Here is a 27,431-nt window from a genome sequence, read left to right as displayed (position 1 = left end):
GTAAGCTGGATACTTTATAAGTATCAAGATCTAAAGACTTTTGAAATTATATACACACTTTGATACATTGATATCTACATCAGAAATAATTATTATACTATTGAAAAATTTTATCAGCCGAAGGTAAACTTGTTTAGATAATTAATATTATACATATAATATAAATTCTCTTGTTCTCACAGTCATTTTATTTTGTTTTTCCCCGTTTCAAGCGATTGAATCAAGCGACAAAATGAGTTTTTATTCAATTGCGGTACGGAATTATAAATAGGAAGACATTTATTCAAATAACTAATAAATAAACATGAAATTTGTATTATTTTTCGCTTATAATGTTACAAAAGTTGTTTCTTGTAAAGATAAGTAATTTATTTATTTTAATGCGTAATTGTGCTCTGGTCACCATATTAGAATGTGGCCTGCGGTTATTTATCGGATCAATGTATGACTACAGGAATATATTAAATTCAATTCAATGTCATTAGAGAAATTTCTGTTAAAAAAATTAATTTTATTCGTCTATAATCAATAAGATTGCTACTAAAACGCTAAAAAAATTGCAACCACTTAAAAGAGAAACGAAAACGCCCGAAGACAAAATTTACGTAAAACATCGTGTGACGTAATAGTTTCAATTATATATGTATTGTATATATTTATAAATAGGCGTTTGTATTTTAACATTTCTACGTCGTGAACATAGTACACTATGCCTTGAATTCTTTTTTTACAATAATTCATTAATTTTAATTAACTTAACTAAACAGAGCCTAAATGGCCGAGCGGCCTAAGGCGTTTGTCTTTGTCTGTTTGTCCATTTAGACTTAGGTTACGGGTTCGAATCCAGACAGCGGCAGTGTGAACAATTTATAATTAATGGGGTGCAGAATGCGAATGCGGGGGTGCGAACAATTTATAATTAATGGGCGTATATGTCAGAGAAACGGAGGTTAAACCCCATTATTATTATTAATATAATTAACTTAACTTGTTTTATTGGCGAAGTTCAATATTATTTATGACAAAGAATTGAAATAAAATACAAATATTATTATTTTTTATTCAACAACCCAATTCAAAAATAAGTTGTTACTAGAGAAAGATCATTTTACATATACCTACGTACTAAAGTTTTATGTAATACCAAAGTACAGGATGTTCAAAAGTCAGGATCCAATAACTGTATACAATAAATTTATTTTAAATATTTGAAGTCCTTTGATGATACATTTGTTCTTACCTCCATACAAAGAAAGGCTTTTTAACATCCTTTAATATCCACTTTAAAACTTTCTAATTCTATCTAAGTAAAATTTTAAATATTTTTAATAACTCATACCTAATTTCAAGGTGAAGTTTCAACTTAATCTATAACACGTGTGATGATTGTAATTGCACACCTGAATTTTTTTTTTTTAAATAATGAGTTGTTTTACTTGGGATGGATCGCTTCTTATAATAACCTTCAGATAATTATTTACTATTTGAAATTATTGTGCCCTAAGAAACAAACTTTTTGTTTTGAATCGACATTTAAAAAAATGTATTTGCTCGATAATTGATAATAAACAAGATAAAGCATGAGCATGTTCGTCATTGAAAATTAATTTTCTGTTAAGTTCAGAAGAATTACCATCCCAGACATTCATAAAACAAACTGGCGTGAAGACGTAGAGTTTGGGCAATAGAGGCCATATTCAAGAGTATTCTAAACTTTAGACAATTATAACCAAATCAATTTGTAAAAATAAATAAATTTATCCAATGACAGAGCACTTGTAAATAAGAGGATGTGTTTATCGTTGCATTTAATTATCATATTATCGATATCACTTTTTTGAACTGACTTTCATGTAACTTACAGTTTTACACATCATGCTCTTTTATTTGGTACGAGACTTGAGTATATTTGAGAATATTCGATCAGTCATCCTAGCAAATCCCAGATATAGATAATTTTTCCCATATTTAGTGAAGTTCAAAACTAGATTTTAAGTAATATTCAGCGGTTTTATTGTTTTAAACTTTAAGAAGATTAATAATCAAGGCCTAGCAAATTTTTTAAAATTTTTCGAATTCAGAAAGTAGTTTCTTTTGTGCGTGAAGATTATATTTTTGAATTTGTCATTTTATTTAGCCTTGGTGGTTTTATTTCATTTTATCTGCGGTTGGGTTTATAATTTTGATTTGTACGAAATTATATTCACAAAATATTTATCAATAAATTGTTAATATTAATGTAGTTCAGATGCTAAACCACAAATATAGGCCTTGGACTTTGTATTGTAGATTATTGAAACGTTTAGTACAAACAAAAGTTATTTGTTAATTTAAGAGTTGTCACGCTTCGGCAAAAAAACTATCACAAACACTTCGCCTGGGTTTTAATTCCCATATAGCCCAGTCGAAGGTGAAAGGTACCCCAAAAAGGCATGGAATTTCATTTAATGCAGTCAGTATTAGGTACTAATTTTAAATATGGCTTTTGGATCATTACTGTGATTTCATTTCCTGAAATGCAACCCTCAGGATGGCAACCCTAACAAAACGGTGGCAAAAAAATACAATTTTTTCGGATTTTCGTCAGTAAATAAACCGTATGATTTTAGACAATTTTCATGGCTAGGGTTATGTGTTTGAACGATATGTATGTATGTTCATCTGTTCGGATCTAGCTTGTAAACTACCGAAAAGAGATCCCTCGACTGTAATGACGTTTGATTGTTTTCATACTTTTAATAGCGCGATTCTTTAATTGTTAGGGTTTTAGTTTTCGAACTATATTATATTCAAAATCAAATATAATTACAGAAATATCCTTTTGAAAGTTTTTTTTCCAAAAGTTTTCTACATGTTTCATAAAAACCGGCAAAATGACCAATCCAACAGAAAAGTTATTGTTATGAAAGTTGAAGGAAATAATAGGATATTGGCAGAAAAATGTATTAAATAAGCAAAATGGAAATACAATTTATTTACGTCAAAATAATAATTATTTTTTATAATAATTATAATTGTTTTACTTGTATAGTTTAACTTATTTTTACATCATAATAATTATTAAGTTTCATAATAATTATAATTTTTTTTACTTGCAAATACAAAAAAATAGTGTTATACGAAGTGATATATAATTAGACGCCGCCGAGTTGAAAAATATTTAAATTAAGGACGTTCCCAAGGATCGACCAAAAAATTACATTTTCTTAGAATCATATTTAAATCGTGTATATACATTCTTAATAATGTCTTTTGATTTAAGCTGTAAAGGAGATATGCAAGGATTGAATAATACTAGGGATTTCAATAAAACTTTATAAATACATTTTTTGATTAACAAAGTTTCCAAAAATCATAAAAAATTCCTAGATCATCAGGCTTTTTATTATTATTTTATCGTTCAAAGTTGGCTGAAAAACGATGAATCATATAAGTTATCCTTTTCAATTGGATATTTCTATATTAAAAAATCTAGAGAATTTGATAAAAAACTATCTAAAATATTAAGACAATTTTGTAATTTATAATAATACCATAAAAATATAAGTTGTCGATGATATAAAAACAAAATTTTAATTTAATTATTTAGAAGTCTCCAAAAATTGCATACTTAGTAATTTCATCACTTGTTGGAAACGTCCTTAAGAGAATTTTGTTGTTGTTGATACTCAATATTATTAGAGAAAATTACTTAATATACGCTCTAAGCATTTATAAAATATATACAGGATGGTCCAAATTATAACGGCAGGACTTCATCACATGACAAATAATGGTAAAATGGTAAATGATATATATAATAATAACAGTATCTCAATATCGAGGAAGCATCCTTGTCTAACTAGATATTATTGAAATTTCAGAAACTGGTTTTCGTAATTCATCGTAATAAGTCATAAATGATGAATACATAGTATCCTTAGTTCTTACAGTGAAAGTTCTCCTCACGATTAGATAGGAATATGGCTGTCTGTGAAAATTTTGCAAACCACCCTCAAAATGTTCTTCGAATCGTTCTGATCAAAAGCTCTCAAGGCCACAAAATTTTTTAACGATTCAAAGCTATACAAATATTATAGTTTAGTATATGACTATTGTCTTAATAATGATACATCATACAACGCATCAACTAACAGTACAATTATACACAAATATACACACACAAACATACCGGATACAGTAGCCGATCGCCTGTAGCTCGAAAACTACTCTTAAAATTTGGTGGCCATGGGAGCTTTTGATCAGAAGGATTCGAAAAACATTTTGGGATTGGTTTGAAAAAGTTACACAGAAAGCGATTTTCTTGTCGAATCTGCGGGGTCATTGCTAATTTTTGGAAAGCGTTTTGACAATATTTACAAAAATATCCTTTCTCTTCCAATGTTTTAACATCCTTTGTCAAAAAAATAACGCTTTCCTGACTATAAGTGTATGAAGACATTGTCATTATTTTAACGTAATCATCTTCCATTTGACTATATGTTATAACTTGGAACATCCTGTACGTAAAATCTGTATAGTCTTAGTGAGTTTGCTTATTGAATGTTGTTAACATCAGTTTTTTTCCAAAATTATAAATACTCATTTTAATAATAATCATAATGAGGACAATAATTTAAATAATTAAAATTATCTACAAAATAGTAGAACTAATAAGCATAAACATGAATTAATTCATTTAGTTATTATTAGTATCTAATTAATTTTAATTTAAAAAAATATTTCTTTAATTTTTAACTGCTTTATGATAAGCTTCGATTGCTTTCACCTAGAAAATCACATATAATAAGAAGAATTCAGATTAATTCGTAAATCAACAAATATAATTTTTAATATAATAACAAATACTAGCCAACTCGTGCGGAAACAGGATAGAGAAATAATATATATTAAGTGATACAAAATATCAAAAGTATTTTAATTTTTTTTTTGTGTAGGCAATTTTATTACAGATATGATTTACAAATTACATAGTGAACAAAATTATTTAGTGTAATAATATTGCCTATATTTTTAAATATATATTTTGTTTATTAGACTATATATTGACTGTTTTTTTCTTTTATTATTATTATTTATTTTGTGAAAGTATCGAACATTATTGCGTTCTAAATAATACAACCAAGGGTTTTTCAAAGCCCTCAGCTTCATGTTTAGTGTGAATATATTATCTATAAGTTGCAAAGGTTTTACAAAGGAAAAAATAAATTTTTGTCACATTAAAAATTCATCTACACGGTCTATATAGTTGTGAATTTTGGAATTCCCTATAAATATGGAAGTTCCCAATGATTTGAATGAAAGGTGTAGAAATGTTAAAATGACCTACATGAGAGTTATTTGTATCAAATAGGAGCATCGCTTTGTCACGTTGAAATTAACCTTGACATTCCAGTTTTATTTAAATGTCAACTCAAGTTCGTAACAGTGAACAAATAGAGAAATAATTTATTTAAGTAATAAGTAAAAAACTTGCAAAAACAAGTTTACAAGAAGTATTTTTCAAAAATCAAAGAGATACAGTTGAAATTCAATAATTTTTGCTGCCCAATTTTCCCAAATTTTGTATGTTTTTATATTATATTAATAATTGAATTCAATTTGTCCTTGTAAAAAATTGTATAATCTAAGAGACGGTGTAAGATCGACCTTCACCCATCTGATTACCAGATGAGACATATTTTTTATGTAATTTTATTAATTGATAACCACGCCTATGACAGCTTGTCTATTGAAATGAGTATTAATTAATTAAATTAATTTTAATTAATTTTTTGTTTATAATCATTTTTTGAAGGTAAGCCTAAATAAACCTTTATTTTCAAAAGGGTTCATTTTCGGGGATAAATTTGTTGGTGTAAAATTCATTTCAAATGAAGGCTTCAAATACTGAAAAAATCATTCTAGATAAATTTTCGTGGTTTTTGATTTATAAAAATAATATAAGCACTGATATTCAATTTATTATTATATTGTATGAAAATAAGGGAAAATTTTACCCGACTGGATGAAGCAAGGGAATGGTAATGTGTTTATCAGAATATATATGTATGTGTACATGCTTTGTTGTAAAGTAATGAGTTATTTTAAGCTTTATAATACCACGCAACTACAAAAATATATAATATATTGTGTGGAAGTGATGCTTATAAATTTGATAATATAGACATCTCTCTTCAATACTCTAACTATAGTCGTCTCTGTTCGTCAAATGATGGATCTTCGATGAACTTATAATTAAATTAAATTTTGTTTTTATATCATCAACAACCTAATATTTTTATGATCCATACTAATATTATAAATGCGAAAGTAACTCTGTCTGTCTGTCTGTTACTCTTTCACGCCTAAACGGCTGAACGGATTTTGATGAAATTTGGTATGGTGATAGATGATAACCTAGAAATGGTCATAGGCTATAAATAATCACGCCATCGTTCTTAGGGGGTAGGCAGTAGGCAGATAACTAAATTGAGTTAGTGATTTTTAGTCGATTTTGTTGGGACTTTTGCTCTTTCACGTCTAAACGGCTGAACAGATTTTGATGAAATTTAGTAAGGTAATAGATGGTTACCTAAAAACGGATATAATATCCAAATGATCACGTCATCGTACTTAGGGGGTAGGAAGTACGCAGAAAACTGAATTGAGTTAGTGATTTTTTTATGGTTTTTGCTGGGAGTTTTGCTCTATCATGCCTAAACGGCTGAACGGATTTTGATGGAATTTAGTTAGGTGATACATAGTAACCTAGAAAAGTATATGGAATATGGGGGGAGGGGTGAAAGTGGGAATGTTGCCCATGAAAGCGGGTAGTTCACAGCTAGTATTATTATAAACTACAAGATTGTCAAAATATTTTAGATAGTTTTTTATCATACTCTCTTCTAGATTTTTTGATATAGAAATACCCAATCGAAAAGGATATCCTATACGATTCATAATTTTTTCGGCCAAGTTTGAACGATAAAATAATAATAAAAAGCCTGATGACCTAATAATTTTTTGTAATTTTTGGAAACTTTCTTAATCAAAAAATATATAAAGTTTTATTGAAATCCCTAGTATTATTCAATCCTTGCATATCTCCTTAAGTCCAGCATATATATATATATATATATATATATATATATATATATATATATATATATATATATATATATATATATATATATATATATATATATATATCTATATATTATATATATATATTTCTAACAGGATACAACATTATTTCCGTTAGATTTTTGGGATGAAACATTTACCTTTCTAACAGGATGATGACAACAACAATATCCATTATGTTGTTTTGAAAAATTTTTCTTTTTTTTATAAATAATTAAAAAAATGAGCCTTAGGCTTTTTGTTTAATTATGCGGAGTATTCCATAAGTTTTCAGGAAACTAACTAGGCATATACGTAATATATTATTATTTATCTGGGAACCACTTAAAATATTAATAAATTTTATTTCATCAAGAACAAAAATAATATCAAAAACCAGTTACAGATACAATATTCTTATTCAATACAAATGCGAACAAGGAAATGATAAAAAAAAAAAAACTTGAATAAATAAGTTATCTGGTTATTATTACATCACTGTTTTGTTTAATAATAATAATATGTAAAATCATAAACTATCTATCATTCGCAAAGATAATAATAAATAAAGGATACCTACCAAAGATCATAATTTACTTTTACATATTTTTAAAGCAATTGTTTAAAATATTAATAATATTAAATTGAACTGTCAAACGGCTAATCAATAACATTTAGTACACAAACAAAAAATAATAAGTTTAAAATCGATAATAACTTTGTTTATATTGTATTAAGGGGAGTTTCCCATTTAGAATTTTCAAAAAAAATCAATAGAAAAGATGCTCTAGTTCAAACAACAAATTTAAAAAACAGTCAACAAATGTTTGAACCCGAACACTAAACTGAATTACCTTCTTCAAAATATGGCCTTCTATGGCCTTCTCCTAACTGAACCTATATCGAAGATGATCACCTTTTTTTTTAGTTGTGTCGGATATTTAACCCTAAACTCGCATTTGAACCTCTACGGGGAGAAATGCATAGCGTTTATTACAATTCTGGTATGGTATAGAGACAAACATTATAGTATCTATGGTAGTATAAGTAATATTATAGTACTGAATGAGGCTATCCACCAGAAGTATTGTGGGTATCAGTACAGCCTGACCATTACAGCCTGACGCAACATACTTCATTGACTCATCTGCTATAACTATTGCTAATGTTGCAATTCCCTCAATACAGTATAAATTATGGTGTTCACACCGATACTGAAATCCACAAAAAAGTTTCTTACCGAGTAAGTTTCTAACACTCTCCGTTAAATTACCTTGCAAACAAAACTAAAACAGTAAAAATCGGTTCATCGCACACACACACACATAGCAAGCAGTCAAACTTATAATTCTACTTTTTTTGGAATGGATTTCTACACAAAGCGATATACATAACTTTAAACTTATTTTTCTTGAAATTTATTTTCGTTTCTCGTACTCTACAAGACCTATCTTTAGAAACCAAATGGTTCGTTATAATAAAAACTAGACTAGAGTATAAAAATCATAAAAATTTATTTTTAAGGGATTATTGTCAAGTCTTGCAAATGAAATTGCGTTTGAATTTTTTTTTTTAATTTTTACGAAGGACTCTCTTTTACAAAGGACTCGTATAAATAAATATAATTGTTTTTTTTATTTTAAATATTTAAAAATTCTTTTTATCGCAATTCTAAATAAGAATTTTCCCTTAATATGTGAGCCATAGTTCAAGAGCATAATTGCCATTGATCACAGCGTGAGGTAAATTTTTTTTTTTTTTAAATGAACTTAAAAAACATGTTTATTTTTATTTAAAAAAGAAAAAAACAAACAAACAAACAAACATGTATGTAGGAACTATTAATTAACAAGTGAAAACAAAAAATCGACTGAGTTAATTGTTGAAATACCATGTATAGACAGTGTTGATTACTCTGTCACATTAAACATACATACATGAGACATATATACATATAACTGATACCCATATAATTCTATACAATTTGCGCTCTCACGGGTAAACAGTGAGGTTTACGATGAAATGTTTCAAACAAAAGTTGTTTATTTTTTTATGCGAAACATTTTTTATATTTAAACTTTTGTTCTATCTCTAACGGTTTACAAGATGGGTCCTACGGATCCAAGACCAAATTGACCTATGTTGCTCATTTACGAACTCGAACTCACATTTTACGTCCCGAGTGCGCTGTAATTTTAGCTAGATATCTCTTTTCGTTTTTGAGTACCCGGAAATGGACTAATAAGGTGATTTAATGAACACCTATATCAAAATTTTCTTCATAGCATCAGTATTGTTAAGCGTTACAAACTTGGGACTAAACTTAGTATACCTTTGTATATTTCATATACATGGTATAATAATTATTAAAAATAACATCATAATAATATTCAATATTTTAAATTATGAAATTATAATACAAATAATAGACGGATATTAATTTATTATAATAACTGTCGGTAACAGTATATATTATATCAGAATATAAAGAATTTGTATTAAATACCTGCTAAGTGATACGTTTTACGAAAAAATGCTTCGAACATAATTTGTGAGGCAAAACAATTTTCCAATTTAAAAGTAACTCTTAATCTATTATCATTCAAAACCAAGATATGACTGATAAATAATCTTGCCAGGTCAATTTCTTTCTCGGTAAAATCTTTTAAACCCTTTAATTTCTGAGGTTTATCCCAATGCAAAAAGACAATACAACAACTAACCGAGTTAAATCGACAAAATTTATCAAATAAATAATTTAATAATTTTTGTCCGATATTCCTGATAAGGGTCTTCAGGATTAATGATTAATTAAAAATATTTGATGGTGGAAGCGCAGGTAACATTCCATAATGTTAATAAATAGCAGTATAAAAACTAAAAAACACGCATTTGTAGCTAGCTGAACTAAAATATAGAAAATAATTAATAGTTTAAACAAACTAAAATAACATGTATTTGTAACTAGTTGAATTAAAAAGTAGAAAATAATTTCTAATTTTTTTTCTGTGATTAAGAAAAAAAACCAATTTTTGAATTTATAGAAATTATTTTAAATGTAAAAAACATTAATTTCGTCAACAAACTTAAAAACACATTGTCTTTATTTTCTCACAAATATATAAATGTTACTTAGATCACTGGGGCTGTATCGTCCCACTTATATACAATCAAATTTTCATATTTTATTATTTTTAATTTTCAGTTGGCTCGTAAGACTGTTTGTTGAAGGACGGAAGAAAAATTTTAATATTGAAGACTTGTACGAGATATCAGAGAGAAATCAATCGAAAACTGTTGGTGATCTTCTAGAAAAGTAAGTATTTTGTTAACTTAAAGAATAATCCTAATACAAACAACACAACAACAGGGCAGAATTACTTAGAGTTGCGTTCCGATATACACTGCGAGCACTTTTCAGTGGGCTTACTGGAGAGAAATTCGTTCTCCGCTAAAGATTACATTATTAGGAATTAATGACGTTAATCACCGTCAATTTTGTACTGCGTGTACAGGCGCTTTAGAGGTAAGGCACTCCCAGTGCTTTGGTCACGTGATTAAAATCAAACAGCGCCAGTTTTATAACATTTCGCGTCAATTATTAACATAAATAAATTATCATTATGTTACATAAAAATTACACATACATAAAAACATTCATGTTACGACTAAATAAAAATTTATATAATGTTATTATAAAATATTGAATATATTATAAATACTATTCATCAAATATTTAATTATAACAATATTTAATTATAATAATTTATTTTGTTGAACATCTTAATGAAAATTAATTCCATTTGAAAACGGTATCACAAAACCGGGGTGACAGTATACTGGACTTTTCGCTTTAAACAGTAGCCAGAATAACTAGATATAAAGGAACGACTTCGCAGTATACTGAATAAATGCCATATCCTTACACTGCCCTGATAACAAAATCAAATTCCTGTGACCATGGTCACAGCGTATATCGAAGCATACCTCATAGGTAAATCCTATTCTATTCATTATGCTCGGAAGCTTAGATAAGACGGAAATTTTTAATACGATGTATATGTTACAGGAAAAGTTGATGCTACTTTTATAGATCTACTTTCCCTGGTCATTTTAGTCTAAGTTGATTATAAAAAAGGAATAAATATGTTATTTTAGTTAACATTAACTAGTAAATGTTGATTATACCCAGGGAAAGTAGATTCAAATCATTTCCAGATTGGGTATTCTCAGGTGTTATTTTTCAGAATTTTTAGTATTGATTGATATCATAATTTAATTAAAAGTAACTGCTGAATTTATGAAACGCACAAAAAAAAAGTTTGATACTAACTAAACGCTGCTGATCAATAATTGATTATTAATACTAGATAACAAGCACTGAATAAAACAATCGTTTTTATTTCTTTTTTAGACACTGGAATGAAGAACTATCAAAATATGCAACAGACCCTAATTATAAACTAAGCTTAACAAAGGCATTATTTAAAACATTTTATCCATCAATGATGATACAATTCGGTTTATTATTTTTTTTACAAGTAGTTATAAGGTAATTTTTTTATTTATTTTACTGGTATAGATTGGGATTCGATCAGTCATAGGCTTAAATTTAATTGTTTGATCAAATTTTTATGCCATTTTTTTCTATCCCACTCTTGACTGATCGAATTAAATCCAATAATCTGATTATTAATAATTAGACATAATTATGGTATTTTAGTGTTTTAGCACCAATTTTTATTGGACATTTAATTGAAAATTATTCACAATATCAAAATGGTATCACAGACGATTATTTTTATGTTTATTTATTTGGTACTTTAATATTTTTAAACACATTTGTATCAGCATTTATACAACATAATTATGCAAAATCTACGCTACTATTAGGAATGAAAGTACGTGTTGCGTGCTGTTCTCTAATTTATCGAAAGGTTAGTACCTATTATTACGTTATTTAAAAAAAAAAAAGGTTTTTTTATTATATAGTCCAATCATCTTAGGGTTTCACCTCGGAGTCTAACGGAATAAGCTGAATATTTGTAAGAACCTTTATTTTGATAGTACAAATCTTGTCTCGAAAGTTATCTATGGCCACGTGTCAACGCCCTTAGATATTTAAGTTCAAAGTTTGCAAAAATATGTTTTTTGAAGTTGTAAAAGATTAAATTCTCTACAAATTTCGACCAAACCTTTTTATTATACGTTGAACCGTGTTTGAAATAAAGACCACGGAAGAGCGCAATTACTATGTAAAAATATATGCATTTTTCAAAAATAATTTTACATTCAACCTTAAAATTATCATACCAAACCTTAAGGTCACATCCAGAGTAATTATAAAACCATAGAAAACATTAAGCAATTAGTAAATAATTATAATTTAATATTTATTTAATATTCACTTGTAACACTTTTTGCTTTTAAATAAAAAATAGTTTAAAATCTCTTTGCACAATTAGCAAAAGGATTTATTTTTATTAAATCTTAAATACTTTAAAAACGTTATAAAAACATTCAGTTTCAAAATCAATAACAAATTTTTTTAGTAAATATAAATTCAGCAGCTGAACGTGTTATAAAAGATATACATAATAATTAAGTAACCTAAGACTGAAACTTGAATCTAACAAAATACAAGTAATTTGTTGTAATTACTAATTAGAGATAAATAATAATTAATTATTCAATGTTAAATAAATAAATTGGCTATAGTAAAATAAGCTATAATTGTTTCATTTTTCGATGAGTTAGCAAAATATTCCATGGCTGTATAAATACTGTGATTGGTCACAATTAGGGTTCCCAACCATACTGTTAAAAACAGTCTTATACTTTTTTTCGTTCGTTAATATTTTTTACTGGTCTATAAAAAAAAAAGTAGCCGTTGGTATCTGGAGCTATACGTAAAGTCTGTATTAATTGTACAGGCTGCTATTGACTACCAAAAATGATAAAGATTTTTTCAGAGAAAGACTATTGATAAATGCTAATATATACTTAAAAAGCATCGGATAGCTTACCAAATATAAAAGTAAATTATTTCTTATTTATCTCTGTTCCCGTCTCTTCAACAATACAGTTTTGATTGTAAAACTATCTTTGAAACTTTTAAATATAATAAAAAATTGATAGCTCCAAAAGCATCCAAAAATATTTTTTCATGGGATTAAAGCATTAATTTGAAAAATACTTTTTTTTTTCTTATTCAAACAATTTGATACTTTTTTTGGTCAAAAAAAGTTGTCAACCCTAGTCACAATATCTTACCGGAGGTATTTTGTGTAACATCATGAGATTTTGCAATTTTTACTTTCACTGGCTTTCACAAGAATTTAGTTATAAATATTTTTGAATAACGCATATATTTTTACAAAGAAATTTTCACATTCTAACGTTTACATTTTGATGGTTGAGCCTATTGAGTATTATATTTGGAGGCAAAGATCTACAAAATTTCGCAATATGAGCAAATTTGACCAAATACCAATCCCCCTAAAATTGGACCGGGTCCTTAAACAATAATATAAACTAACTAAAAAGTAGCAATTTTTCCTCCACCTTCGGGCGGAAAAGGACGTTCTCCGATCGACATCGAGCAGAAAAATAGTATACACACCACGGGAGTGAGGACTCAATGGGCAAAGACTCCTTTGCTCACCTGTTAAATTCGCCACTTCTGAAATTTAGATAAAACTTTTATTATTTTGTTCTAAAACGTTTTTAACGAAACATATCTTTTGCCCTTTATTTTTTAATGACTAGGCTGGATAATTTTTTTAATAATTTTATAACTTTTAGATGCTACGTTTAAAGTTATCTGCGTTATCACAAACATCCAATGGACAAATAACAAATCTATTATCAAACGATGTAAATCGATTTGATAATTTATTCTATTATTTTTATCATATTTTCACAATACCATTTCAATTAATTGTAGTATTAATAATTACATGGATGCAAATTCAATCAGCGTGTCTCACTGGATTCTTAATTTTAGTTATGATCACCATTCCAGTTCAAGGTAACTATTCTTTTAAGTTTAAAGTTTCTTTAGATTTTAGTTAGTTTCCTTAAACCGTTAGCAGTCACGTCAACCGTTCGGTAATCCTTAGGCGCATAATAAGAGATTTTATCACACGCTTAACCCTTATTCTTTCTTTTCTTTCTTTCAACCCTTATTCTTTGAATTTAATCCATATTTTATTACTTTAGGATTTATTGGAAAAAAGAATGGTGCTTTACGTCAAAAAATTGCTAAACTCACCGACAGAAGAGTGCTATTAATGAATGAAATTATTTCGGGTATTCAAGTCATAAAAATGTATGCTTGGGAGATACCATTTGAAAAATTTGTTGAAATTGCACGTTTCAATGAAATAAAAAAGATTAAAACAAGTAATTACTATCGAGCAGCAAGCTTTTCTGGTGTTAATTTTACAGAACGAATAACAATATTTACAGCAACTGTTACATTTACATTACTCGGGAATGCATTGAATTCTGTAAAAGTTTTTTCGATGTATCAATGTTTTAAAATATTTCAAAGATCTGTATCCTTTTATTATCCAACGGCGATGTTAATGACCACAGAAACTATAGTTTCAATAAAGCGTATCCAAACATTTTTACAACTTGAGGAACAAGATTTCTCAAATATTATCCCTCCGTCCGCAGAAAACAATCATTTGAGTATAAAGGCATCCCCTTGTATTGAGGAAAAAAGTGAGCGTGGAGACTTAGTATTTGAAAATTATACTGGATCATGGCTGAAAAACAATCCGGTTTTAAAGAATATATCCACAAAAATTAAAAATGGTGAAATTTGTACAATAATTGGACCAGTGGGTTCTGGTAAAAGTTCTCTATTGCACGGTTAGTAAAATGCATCTTTGTTGCATCTTTGAAATTTTCCACAGTTGTTTATGAGGTAGTAAAAACGTACCAAAAAATTCACCCTTCAGGGGGGCGTCTAATTCTAGCTGATATAATTGGGCACATTTTTGTATTTTCCCACTTTCTAGTTTGAAAATTGACCGAGATAACTGCAAATTTTAATTCCCCTATCTGTTATAGTTCTGGAGAAAATGGACAGAAAGGGGTGTTAGCTCTTCCCCCTCTGAGAGGTCGGTTTTCTTGTACGAATTTTTTACAACCTTATAAATAACTGTGGAAAATTTAAAAGATGCAACGCTTTTTTTTATTACCTTGTTTTTGATTAAATTTTGTTGTGGTAGGTATTCTCAACGAAGTAAATGTTGACAATGGTAATATATTTGTAAATGGGACAGTTTCGTACAGTTGTCAAGAATCATGGCTGTTCAGTGGTTCAGTTCGAAATAATATATTATTTGGATTACCTTATGACGACGTCAAATATAAGCAAGTTGTTGAAGCGTGTTCGCTGGCTGAAGATTTTTTACAGTTCCCATATGCCGACAATACGCTAGTGGGGGATAAAGGTGCATCGTTAAGTGGTGGACAAAAAGCTAGAATTAACTTAGCAAGAGCAATTTATCGTGATGCTGATATTTATTTATTGGACGATCCATTATCGGCTGTTGATGCAAATGTTGGAAAACATATTTTTCAAGAATGTTTTGAAAATTATTTGGGTAATAAAACTCGAATATTGGTTACTCATCAAATCCAACATTTAAAAAACGTGGATCATATTATTGTATTGAAAAATGTAAGTGATTAGCCAACCTTATGCAATCTGTCCGAGAAGTTAAAATGGGAATGATAATATTAACAAATTAATTTTTTTAAGGGTGAAATAGAAGCTGAAGGTACTTACGACGAATTGGTGGCAAAGAATTTAGAATTTACAAAATACTTAAGGTCGAATACAGACGAAAATGATGAATCGAAAAATAATAATAAACAAGTTAAAAATTCGAAAAATAAAGAGGTAAATTTTTATGTTCATTATATCTATAGGGTCATTGATATAGATTGTAAAGTATAAAATTCATAGTAGAAAAAAACTTAAAGCAAGTTTCTCGATCCGATGTATTATCAATAAGTCTTCGTCCTTCGGTACTTTCGTTTTGTATTTAAAGGTATGAACAATTATAATTTAGCAAAGTAATTTATAAATTAAGCAGAAAATAAAAACTGAGACTCATACAAGCCGAGAAAATAATGATGAAAGCGTGATAAAACCGTATTTTCTCTTGAAGTTTTCCGCGAATTTGATTTCAGCTAGCCTGTATTTTCTTTCTTTTTTTTAAGAGCTATAACTTCCTATTTTTTGTTTTTTATTTAAATACTTTTCCTGATTTTTTAAAAATAACTTCCAATACTACAATTTTTTCCAAAGTTTCATTTAACTTCTATTTTTCTCCTAATTATTGCCTTTAAAAACCGGAGAAGTCTTCTATTAATATGAAAATCTTAGCCTAGTACTATACTTATTAATAATTTATGTAATATTGCACCAATGCTGTTAAAAGTGTAATAAATTAATTAATTATAAATAAAATAATGCACAAGGTAAACATAAACCAGGTGTGATTATTCTCTGGATAAATTTAATGATAATCAAAATAATTAATTAAATTTCAAGTAATATGCAATAACTTTAAGTGTTGTCAGTAAATATACTTGTTAATAAAAAAAAATTGTTTTTCCATTAAAAAAACTTGTTGACCAACTTTTGTATTTAAAAAATTATATGAAGATAAATAAATAATCGTATAAACATTCTAAACACGATCCATATACAAAAACCAGGGACCTTAAACAAAACCAAACATTAACGAAGCCTCGATACATCGGATCGAAAAACTTTTATAGGCTATTCTACTTGAAAAATTAAATAAAATATCTTTTTTTAGGTAATAACAGCGTCTGTTGAATCACTCAAACCAAAAATAAAAGATGAAGAAATGTCTAAGAATAAAATCAAAACACATTTGTTTTATAAATATTTTATGTCGGCTGGAAATATTTGGTGGCATTTAGCTCTTTGTTTTTTGATGATCCTAAGTCAATTAATAAATAATTTCACTGATTATTGGCTATCCTATTGGTAATTATAATTTAGGCGAATGAAAAAAATATTTATAGTCGGAATAACTCGCACAGGTCTGATTGTAGATAAAAATGGTGCATTTTGGGATAGAAAGGATAAAATCTATTGCGAAATCACAAAATTTGCCTTCCTGTCTCTGGTAAAGACATAAAGGTACACGTTTTGCCTTGGTAAAAGAGTTACGAGGCTGTTCAATTGAATTTGATTTTTTGATATCAAAATGCACAATCATTTCCACCTACAGTAAGCCAGTACGAATTCTTCCTCTGTAGTTTCTGATTTAATTCAGAAAAATGTGTTTCTAGTTATTACTTTAATTTTTAGGACTAATTTAGAAGAAGTCAGACAAAAAAATAAATTGAATCCCCTCGAAATTATTCCGTTGAATGGCTCTGATTCTACACACGTTTCATATGAATTAGACGATCATTTAATGACAACAGGCAGAGCTATTTTAATTTATGGCATACTTTTAATTGTGATAGTATTTTTGGGATTTGCGAAAAATGCTTACCTCATGTCCTTATGCATGCGTTCATCCAGAAATTTACATAATACAATTTTTAATCTTCTATGTCGAGCTCCAATGCGATTCTTCGATAAAAATCCTGTTGGCAGAATATTAAATCGATTTACAAAAGATATGGGAGCTGTAGATGAAATTTTACCAAAATCCTTTATGCATACTTGGCATGTAAGTATATGTTTTTTAAGTAGTGTGTGATAATTGTTTTTTTAGATAATTAATATTTTTTGTAGGTAATATCAGTATTAATCGGTATTGGTACATTAATTTCAATTGTTAATCCGATTTTATTGATCCCAACGATAATTTTAATTTTACTTATCATAAAAACCCAAGATATTTACATGATGACTGCCCAAGATATTAAACGTCTTGAAGGAATAAGTAAATTTCAGACTTTAAATAGCTTGGTCAATTTGTCTAGATTTTGACATTTAACATAATCCAAAATTTGGCTTCTCCTTGTCTTGAAGTTGCTTCATTATGAAGAACAAGAACGTTACTTGAAAATTTCTCCACAGCCCATCCTAGATCAGTTTTTGTAGCTTCTGCCCCTAGTCTTCATGAAGATTTTATCTCATCAAAATTTTGTTCAAATATGTCCTTAAACGGCGTGTCACTGTCAAAACTAACAGTTTTGTCCTCGTCACATAGCGTCTCAAATAACGGGGCTGTGAATTTTTGTGGGAATGTAACATTGATTTCCTTGGTGCTCTTGAACTTTTCTAAGGACTGTTTCTCATTTTCAAGGAGAAGAAGTGAGTTCAATAAAGGGGGCAATAGGTTTGAATAAGTTCTGTTTGGAAAATGTCACGTAATTTTAAGTTAATGTCAAAATTAGGTTCGACAAACTGACTCGGCTATTTTAGTTGTTTTAAAATAACTAATGTAATTTATATGCTTGTAGCAAAAAGTCCCGTGTTTTCTCATACTTCGTCGACACTCGAAGGCTTAACAACAATCCGTGCTAGTAGAGTCGAAAAAGAGCTACTGGATGAATATGATCAACATCAAGATGTTCATACCGCTGCTGCCTATTTAGCTGCTGTTTGTGGTGTTATTTTAGGATTGTGGGTAGACATGCTTTGTGGTTTTTATTTAATGACGGTTACTACTAGTTTAGTGTTCTTTTATCGAAGTAAGTAAATGGTTTCAGTAGTTTATTACTCTTCCGGCATAAATTATCCCGCCTTTTTCCAAGTCCTGCCTTCTTTCTCGTTAATTTGGATAATTCAAAGTAATTTTTTTGTTACATTTTAGCGCATTTTACTGGCAGTGAAATTGGTCTAGCTTTATCGCAAGCGTTAAATTTATTATTTGTGGTACAATTTGGTATTAAAGAAGCATCTGAAATGATAAACCAAATGACTGGTGTGGAAAGAATATTAGAATATACAAAAATTAAATCAGAAGGACCATTTGATACACCTGAAGGTTAAATATCCACAATTATTTATTTTTAATAGAAATTTTTATTAAAATTTTTTTTCATTTTAGATACTAAAGTTCCAGAAACTTGGCCAAATAATGGTGTCATCAAGTTCAATAAACTTTGTATGCGCTATGAAGAAACGGAACCAAATATTTTAAAAGAAATTAGCTTAGATATTCATTCTGGCGAGAAGGTAAGCAATTTATGAAATAGCAATGAAAAAATATTGTAAAAATCTGTTTAAAAGATAGGAGTCGTTGGCAGAACAGGCGCTGGAAAATCATCATTTATTTCATCACTGTTTCGTTTGGCGATCATTGATGGTGAGATCATTATCGATGATGTGAACATAACAAAAATTGGATTGCATGATTTACGATCCAAAATATCCATAATTCCACAACAACCTGTGTTATTTAGTGCTACGTTACGTTTTAATTTGGATCCCTTTAATAAATATGAAGATCATGTTTTATGGGATGTTTTAGAAGAAGTGAAACTTAAAAATGTGGTTACAAGTTTGGATTTTGAAGTTCAAAGTGGTGGAACTAATTTTAGTATTGGACAACGTCAATTGATATGTTTAGCTCGTGCAATTTTGAAGCAAAATAAAATATTAGTTTTGGATGAAGCCACAGCTAATGTGGATCCACAGTAAGTTAAGCAAACGTTCAGTATTTTACTAAATTTTTATTAAGCTGCTCAGTAGCCGTGCGAGTGAAAGCAATTGACTTTACTCGTTTGGCTACTGACTGAGAGGTTGCGGATTCGAATCCAGTTTAAATTACAATAAAGATTAATAATAATGATGTGGGTGGCCCTTGTTATAGATGGATATCTGAAAAACGGAGGTTAAATCCCCCCCTTTATTATTATAACTAAATTTTTATAATATTTTATTTTTTATTTTTCCAGTACTGATGCTCTAATTCAACAAACAATTCGTGATAAGTTTAAATCATGCACTGTGATAACTATTGCTCATCGTTTAAACACAATTATGGACTCAGATAAAGTTTTGGTGATGGATGCAGGATTCATGGTAGAATTTGATCATCCACAACGGCTATTACAAAATAAAAATGGAGTATTTTACAAATTACATCAAGAAAGCAATGGTTCACAAATATTTCATAATAATAATTTCAATTCTTGATTTTTTTAGTTCAGATAAAAATTGTTTTTTTATTTATTGTGTTTTCATTTTATTGTCGTTAGGATATTGGAAATAAAGTATAAAATCGCTGTAATTTCTTAAATTTATGATACTGAGTACGTCTTAGACAAATACTTATCCGACAAATCAATACGCGGTACTTTTTTTTGCACAATATTTGGCTATTCTTGTTCCTTTTAAGCTCCTCCGGTGCTTATTTTAGAATATCCAATAACGTGTTAAATTTCGTCAAGGCAATCGGAAGTCCAAGACCAGTGAAAAAAAGAAAAAAACACAATGTTTGAAATGATAAACTATTCTTGCAACGGGCGTTTTTCATTCTCAGAACATGAGTGTTATTTTAATTCAAATATTGACTGATGGTACGTACCGTCAGGAGTTTTTTAATTTTAATCAAAAAATAAGAAATACTAGATAAATTTTTAATTGTAAATAGTAACACAGTCTCTTAAACTAAAATATGAACAATAAAAATCGACTTTTGAACATATTTAATCAATTAAATTCCCGTACCGATCGAAAAAATCGCCGATCAATTTGTGGTTTTATTACAAATATCTTGTTAGTGAACGTTAGGTGATAGTAGTAAATTGTTAAGGTTTTTTAAGTTTACTGGTAAGTTTATTATATTTAAATATGTTAAAATATTGATTGGAATACTTAAATAAATAAATTGTTTGAAAGCTTTTTTAAATTATATTAATTAATTTTTTTTAAATCATTATTTTTATTATTCCCGTAATTTTTTTCTTAAATCTAGTGATAGTGAACCTTATTACAAGAGTCTACCGTAATTAAGGGAGAGTATCATTTTGCGTACCGTTTTTCTCGTAGCTGGGAGTTATTTTATGCGAAATCTTAACTCTGTCTTAATTCAATCTACAGGCTGGGCCATATTCCTAAATATCTCGTTTTTTTTTCACTCGTTTTCTTGTGTTTTCTTTCGAAGAAATGCAATAATGACATATTTTTAAGTCGCATTTCTTCCAAAAGCTAAAGTTTTTCGAAAAAATTTAAACAAAAATTGTTAGTTTTTCCTTAGTATAGTATTAACTTTTTTAGTTTGAAGTGTCATTCTATCTCTTCCTGTTTAGGATCTCAATTGACTATTAAAGAAACTCGGGTCTAATCTGTTGTCAGAACATGATGTCCTCCCATCTGCAAATTCTGCAACTTTTCTTTAAGTTATTTTTTGATTGGTTAACTACAAAACTAGATATTTAGATGTAGGTATTAAAATGGCCCAACTTGTATATAAGGGGTGTATTCATTAACAAATGCCTGTATAAAATAAGAAGTATTCTCACAAAACAGGCGGAGTTTACTGTTTACTTTAAAATATTCAGATGAATATACAATATAGGAAATATATGTTTATATTTATTTCGATTATATTGCATAGTTATAATATAATTTGGTTTATATCTCAGGGCTATGATTAATGTAATGCATTAACGAAATGTAGGCAGTATGTAATGCTTCTACAGGGTTATTAAAAAGTTTGAGAACAGTCGATGATATCGAGTTAAATTAGTACACTTTGTTTTGAAAATCCAAAAAAAAAGTGAAATATTAAAAAAATTCTAAATGATAAATGGAAACTACCATTTCTTGTTACAGATTATGATTCCCCGGGACCAGGATTCTACATTTGGGAACCTATTAGAGCTAGGTTAATTTCGATCAAAAATATGAAAAGTATGACCCAAATTTAGTAAGATTACATACTTGATTTATCAAAATTGGATAAAATTTGAATGTGATATAGGAAAATTAAATTTTTTGGATTTTGATGACGTCATAAAGTTCAAAAATTTGATTTTTTTGATAACCCAGGCAAATTTCATCCGAACATATTGGAATTTTTTTTGAAACTCACTAATTTTGGGCCATTCTTTTCAGCTGTGATGTTAATTTTTCTCTAGCTATCACTTATATGCTTGATCCCGGGACCAGGATTCCACATTCTTGAAACCTATTAGAGCTAGGTTAATTTTAATGACAAATTTGAAAAATATGACCCAAATTTAGTAGGATTACATACTTGGTTTATCAAAATTGGATAAAATTTGAATGTGATAGAGCAAAATTAAATTTTTTGGATTCTGATGACGTCATAAAGTTCAAAAATTCGATTGTGTTGATAACACAGGCAAATTTGATCCGATCTAATTGGAATTTTTTTTGAAACCCACTAATTTTGGGTCATTCTTTTCAGCTGTGATGTCAATTTTTCCCTAGCTACCATTCATGTGCTTGATTTCGGGACCAGGACTCCACATTCTTGAAAATTATTAGAGCTAGGTTAATTTTGATCACAAATTTGAAAAATATGACCCAAATTTAGTAGGATTACATACTTGGTTTATCAAAATTGGATAAAATTTGAATGAGATAGAGCAAAATTAAATTTTTTGGATTCTGATGACGTCATAAAGTTCAAAAATTCGATTGTGTTGATAACACAGGCAAATTTGATCCGATCTAATTGGAATTTTTTTTGAAACCCACTAATTTTGGGTCATTCTTTTCAGCTGTGATGTCAATTTTTCCCCAGCTACCATTTATGTGCTTGATTTCGGGACCAGGACTCCACATTCTTGAAAATTATTAGAGCTAGGTTAATTTTGATCACAAATTTGAAAAATATGACCCAAATTTAGTAGGATTACATACTTGGTTTATCAAAATTGGATAAAATTTGAATGTGATAGAACAAAATTAAATTTTTTGAATTCTGATGACGTCATAAAGTTCAAAAATTCGATTTTTTTGATAACACAGGCAAAATATTATCCGATTTGTTTTTTCATAATAAGTAATATCTGTAAAAAGCTTATCATTTTGAAAATTCCCAGATTATAAATTTTTCTGAATTCATTTGTATTGAAAGCGTCGAGGGAGCCAAGTCCCGAAATGACTCTTTTGAAATTATAGGTAGGTAATGTAATGTCCATTATTTGAAATAAATAATTTTGAATTTTTTTTATTTATTTAAGAAATGATTATAATTTATTTGAAAATTTTTATATTTCTTATCACATGAACATGAACATAATTATTCAGGTGTACTTAAATACAAGGTCTATCATAAATTTTAATAAATGAAATATTTACATTAATATTACCTCTCAGATAAAACTACCTTATTACAAACTTGAAGTACTAACACAGTTTTAAACAGTGTTTATTTACCAAGACGTTAGATATATTAAAGAAGACGCTGGTCCTGAACGTTACGAACAACTTCAAATCAGGCTCGGATCCAGGATTTCGTCCAGGGGGAGGGGGGTTTGGTTTGTTTCTTTATTTACTTTGAAAAAATTTTATTTAAATTGAAATGAACCAATCTTTGTAATTAAGAATGATACGAATTCTGCATTTATAATAGAGCATTTTAAGATTGTTTGAAATTATTTAATTACGAAATTCTTGCGAAGAGTATCCAGTTTAGCCTACTGTACTCCCAAACCTCCCCCCTCGCCTATGACCGTTTTATCAAGCTCTGCAGATCTTTGATCTAGGACCTTTTCATATACCCTCAATAGAGCGGTATATTATCGCCCAAATGAGGAGTTCTTTAATCACTGAATGGCCGATTCAATAGCTGACCCCCTTGGCAGGACAAAGGTCCAATTTTGGACTTGTTGGAAAGGAGCGGTTGCTTCTTCTTGCCAACGTTGTCGCTTAGCAGAATTTAGCTTTGCCTTTTCACGATTTGTTGATCAGAGAGATTTTCACCCGGAATGGACATGAGTCGATCGATAGACTATGCTGCACTCTTTGTAATTTTAAGATGATGGACCAATTTATTACTAGAATTTCTGGCTTAGTTGACTCTGCTATGGGGTCAATTGGTTGTGCACTACTGATTTTTTGTTTTGTGGGCCACTTTGCCGGGGTTTTACAACCCTTGCGAGATAGTGCCTGTTATGAATTAAGAGTATCTCGCTTTTCGATCAGATGGCTTAGGTTTTTTGAATTTATTTCCGAGTAGAAAGTCAAATAAAATTATGTTTACACTACTGCAAAAATAATATTGTCAATTTCATGTTGAGATTATATAAATTCACGTAAAATTTGTGTAATATTTTTTTTATGACTACCATTTATCTAAATTAAATCCTATAAAATTATTCAAATGATATCAGTGGCCATTTTTATATATATGACAAAATTTCTATTTTGAATGTTATTAAAATAATTAAAATAAACACAAAATTAATTTTATTTAAATACGGATTATATTTTATTAAATTTATGATTTTGTTGATAATAAAGATTGCTGGTACTCTGAAAAAAAAATTCTAAATTATTTGATTTCATTGACATTTTATATTAATTATACTTTGTTGGATTGATGATAATTTAAAAATATAAGGAAGAGACAAATCGAGAGTTTATAATCAAGTAGTTAGTTTTTCGGCGATCCTTATTTACTGAGTTAATTACTGTCTAAATATTCAGAATTTTAAATAAAGCATGTTACTAATCATCGATGCAACATTAAGTATAGCAAAAAATGTAAATGAAATCAAAAATTTGTAATTTTTTAAAGTTTCTGCAATCTTTATTATCAACAAAATCATAAATTTAATAAAATATAATCCGCATTTAAATATAATAAATTTGTGCTTATTTTATTTAATTATTATAACATTCAAAATAGAAATTTGTCATATATGTATTATATAAAAATGATCAATGATATTATTTGAATAATGTACTAGTGTCCAAAAAATAAGGTGACATTGTATTTATTTTGAAAATTCTTTATTTATTCTTCCAAATCAATTTCATCCCCTTCAAAGTAATCCCCTCCTGATGCAATGCACTTATGCCAACGGATTTTCCAATCTTCAAGACACTGGTTGTAGTCACTTTCCGGGATTGAATTCAGTTCCGTCTTCGCTGCGGCTTGAATCTCCTCTATCGTATCAAAACGGTATCCTCGGAGCGGTCTTTTGAGCTTGCTGGACAGCCAGAAGTCACATGGATTGCCTAATCAGCTATTTTACATCCGTTACAAACAACCATTAACAAAACAGTTCCGTTATTCAAACAAAAAGAAGTTGATTAAAGCTGTATTATTATTTATTAACAGGCGGCCCCGTGAACTTCGTTTTACCTACAATTAATTTATACCTGAAGTAATTTATTACTATTTGAAGTAATATATACATTTTTTTACTTTATCGAGGTTTAGGTTAGCGAGATTCTACTGTATTATGTTTACCTAGACGTAATAATTTCACATTTACACAAATAAAAATTATGATAATAGTGCCAGTAATTGACTCTGAAAAAACATAAGAAATTGAATTCAAATAAGATAATTAAAATTCTCACCAGTAGATATCAGCAATTAACTCTAAAAAAATAGAATAAATTAATTAAATAAAATTATTTATTAAATATGATAAAAGAAAATTCCTAGCGAGTGTTTTGCTTAATCATTACTCAAACAAGAATAAACTTGTTAGGTTTGATGAATTGAGTAGAGTTTGATTTGATGAATTTGGATTGACTAGTACGTGGTTTGCTTAGAAGATCCCGGTCTGGGTCTTTCTAAGATTATAAATATTGTACTTGATAGCCCTCCAAGCAATGAAAAATGGCGCACAAAATATTATGACCGAAAATATATGACTGATTAAACTAGTTCTTTATTACCTATATTTTATTATAAATGAATATGATAGATCTTTAATTAGTCATGTGTGATATTTAAAAAAATTAAATTTTGAGTTTTCTATATGTAACGGGCAATTATATAGCTTCCTTGGGCAATTATATAGCTTCCTATGTTTTAAAAGTTGCTTACAATCTTTGAATTCCATAGGGTCATAGTTTGACCGAAGATGAACAAAAGCTGCATAGTTAATATGACCCAAAAAACTTCCCAAAAATTGGTAGCATTACCAAAAACTCTTACTTATGGGCCACTTTTAAGTTTTTGGGGCTTAGATTAAGATTTTTTCTAATTTTTTAATCTTGTCTAGGTATAGCCATCATCATATGTTGAAGAAGACCCAATAAATCTATAGTTTCAACGAATTATTTTGAATTTTGGAGGGGAAGGATTAAGGTGTCATTCGAGAAGGTCGGTATAAAATAAATTTACGGTGGTAATCTTTGGTAATATTGGGGTATCAAAGGTTAATTTTATGACCTAAATAAGTGCTAAATTGACCTAATATTATCAAAAAAATATTATGAATCATATTTATTTTTACATAATTAGGTACAATTATTACCTATTATGTAGTTAAGTCTTAAAATTATCTCCGTAGAAAGAATACATCCACCATCAGTTGTAAATTTTAAAATTTGTATATACCTACTACAGTACCATTTAAAATTTGTGTGGAAAAATTGCTACTATCTAAAAACTGGGCACGGACATATACACCGAACAAAGATCGAGACACTCTTGGGGGTGTTATATATTCCGCGGGCCAGCACTATTTTTTTTAAATGATCAATACAAAGGTAATTGAAAAAACTACGTTAGTGGTTTCATTTTGGCGAGTCTATAAAACTTACTCATTCTGTATGACTTTTTCAAAAGTGCTGCGTTTTCAAATGAGCATGAATCTTCAGCTATCAGTCTTAAAAAACGCAAGATGGAATATGTCGGAAACGCTAGGACCACTTGATAACATTGTTTATTGATTGATCTCTTACCTTTTTGGAGAAAAATAATGTACTCCAAAAAAAATTCATTTTATTTGATAAAGATTATTTAAAACATTTTCCTATCAGTCACTATTTTTTGTAAAAGTAATTGTTTTCGGATCAAAAACGCAAATAAACGTATACATTTGAACCAATACACACCAAAACGATATTCAACCAAGCAAATATAAGGGTCTAGAAATTGGCGAATTATTCGAAAATTACTAGTGAGCAGAATTGTCCAGCGAAAATATGAACTCTTTCATTTTAAAGTTTGCACCCATTTTACGGAAAATTATTTAAAAAATGTGGATAAATTCAAGTTGAAAATTTAAAAAAACTTGCATTCATAGATTCTTGTTCTACGAACTCCTTATTATCTTATTTAATTGGAGCACACGCGATGAAGTTTCTTTAATATTTATTTTGGTATTTTAAATATTTTTGACGTATAATAAAAAAAAATGAT

At 28.6% G+C, this 27,431-nt stretch overlaps 1 protein-coding gene across 1 annotated transcript in view; it reads left to right on the top strand.

The window, feature by feature from the left end:
* LOC123292264 (ATP-binding cassette subfamily C member 4-like) overlaps nt 1-20,971 on the top strand; it is a 31,597-nt gene extending 10,626 nt beyond the window's left edge. Inside the window, exons 2-16 of the mRNA XM_044872848.1 lie at nt 10,310-10,420; nt 11,519-11,656; nt 11,828-12,041; nt 13,909-14,134; nt 14,326-14,985; nt 15,348-15,802; nt 15,884-16,024; nt 16,953-17,146; nt 17,474-17,843; nt 17,909-18,059; nt 18,583-18,813; nt 18,936-19,109; nt 19,173-19,300; nt 19,355-19,761; nt 20,023-20,971. Of these exons, the coding sequence (XP_044728783.1) occupies nt 10,310-10,420; nt 11,519-11,656; nt 11,828-12,041; nt 13,909-14,134; nt 14,326-14,985; nt 15,348-15,802; nt 15,884-16,024; nt 16,953-17,146; nt 17,474-17,843; nt 17,909-18,059; nt 18,583-18,813; nt 18,936-19,109; nt 19,173-19,300; nt 19,355-19,761; nt 20,023-20,263 (3,841 nt within the window). The 3' untranslated portion in view covers nt 20,264-20,971. The remainder of the gene's footprint in view (nt 1-10,309; nt 10,421-11,518; nt 11,657-11,827; nt 12,042-13,908; nt 14,135-14,325; nt 14,986-15,347; nt 15,803-15,883; nt 16,025-16,952; nt 17,147-17,473; nt 17,844-17,908; nt 18,060-18,582; nt 18,814-18,935; nt 19,110-19,172; nt 19,301-19,354; nt 19,762-20,022) is intronic.
* The last annotated feature ends 6,460 nt before the right edge of the window (nt 20,972-27,431 follow it).

This window comes from Chrysoperla carnea, chromosome 2, assembly GCF_905475395.1.
Source record: "Chrysoperla carnea chromosome 2, inChrCarn1.1, whole genome shotgun sequence".
NCBI lineage: Eukaryota > Metazoa > Arthropoda > Insecta > Neuroptera > Chrysopidae > Chrysoperla > Chrysoperla carnea.
This window is presented reverse-complemented; position numbering and strand designations above follow the sequence as displayed.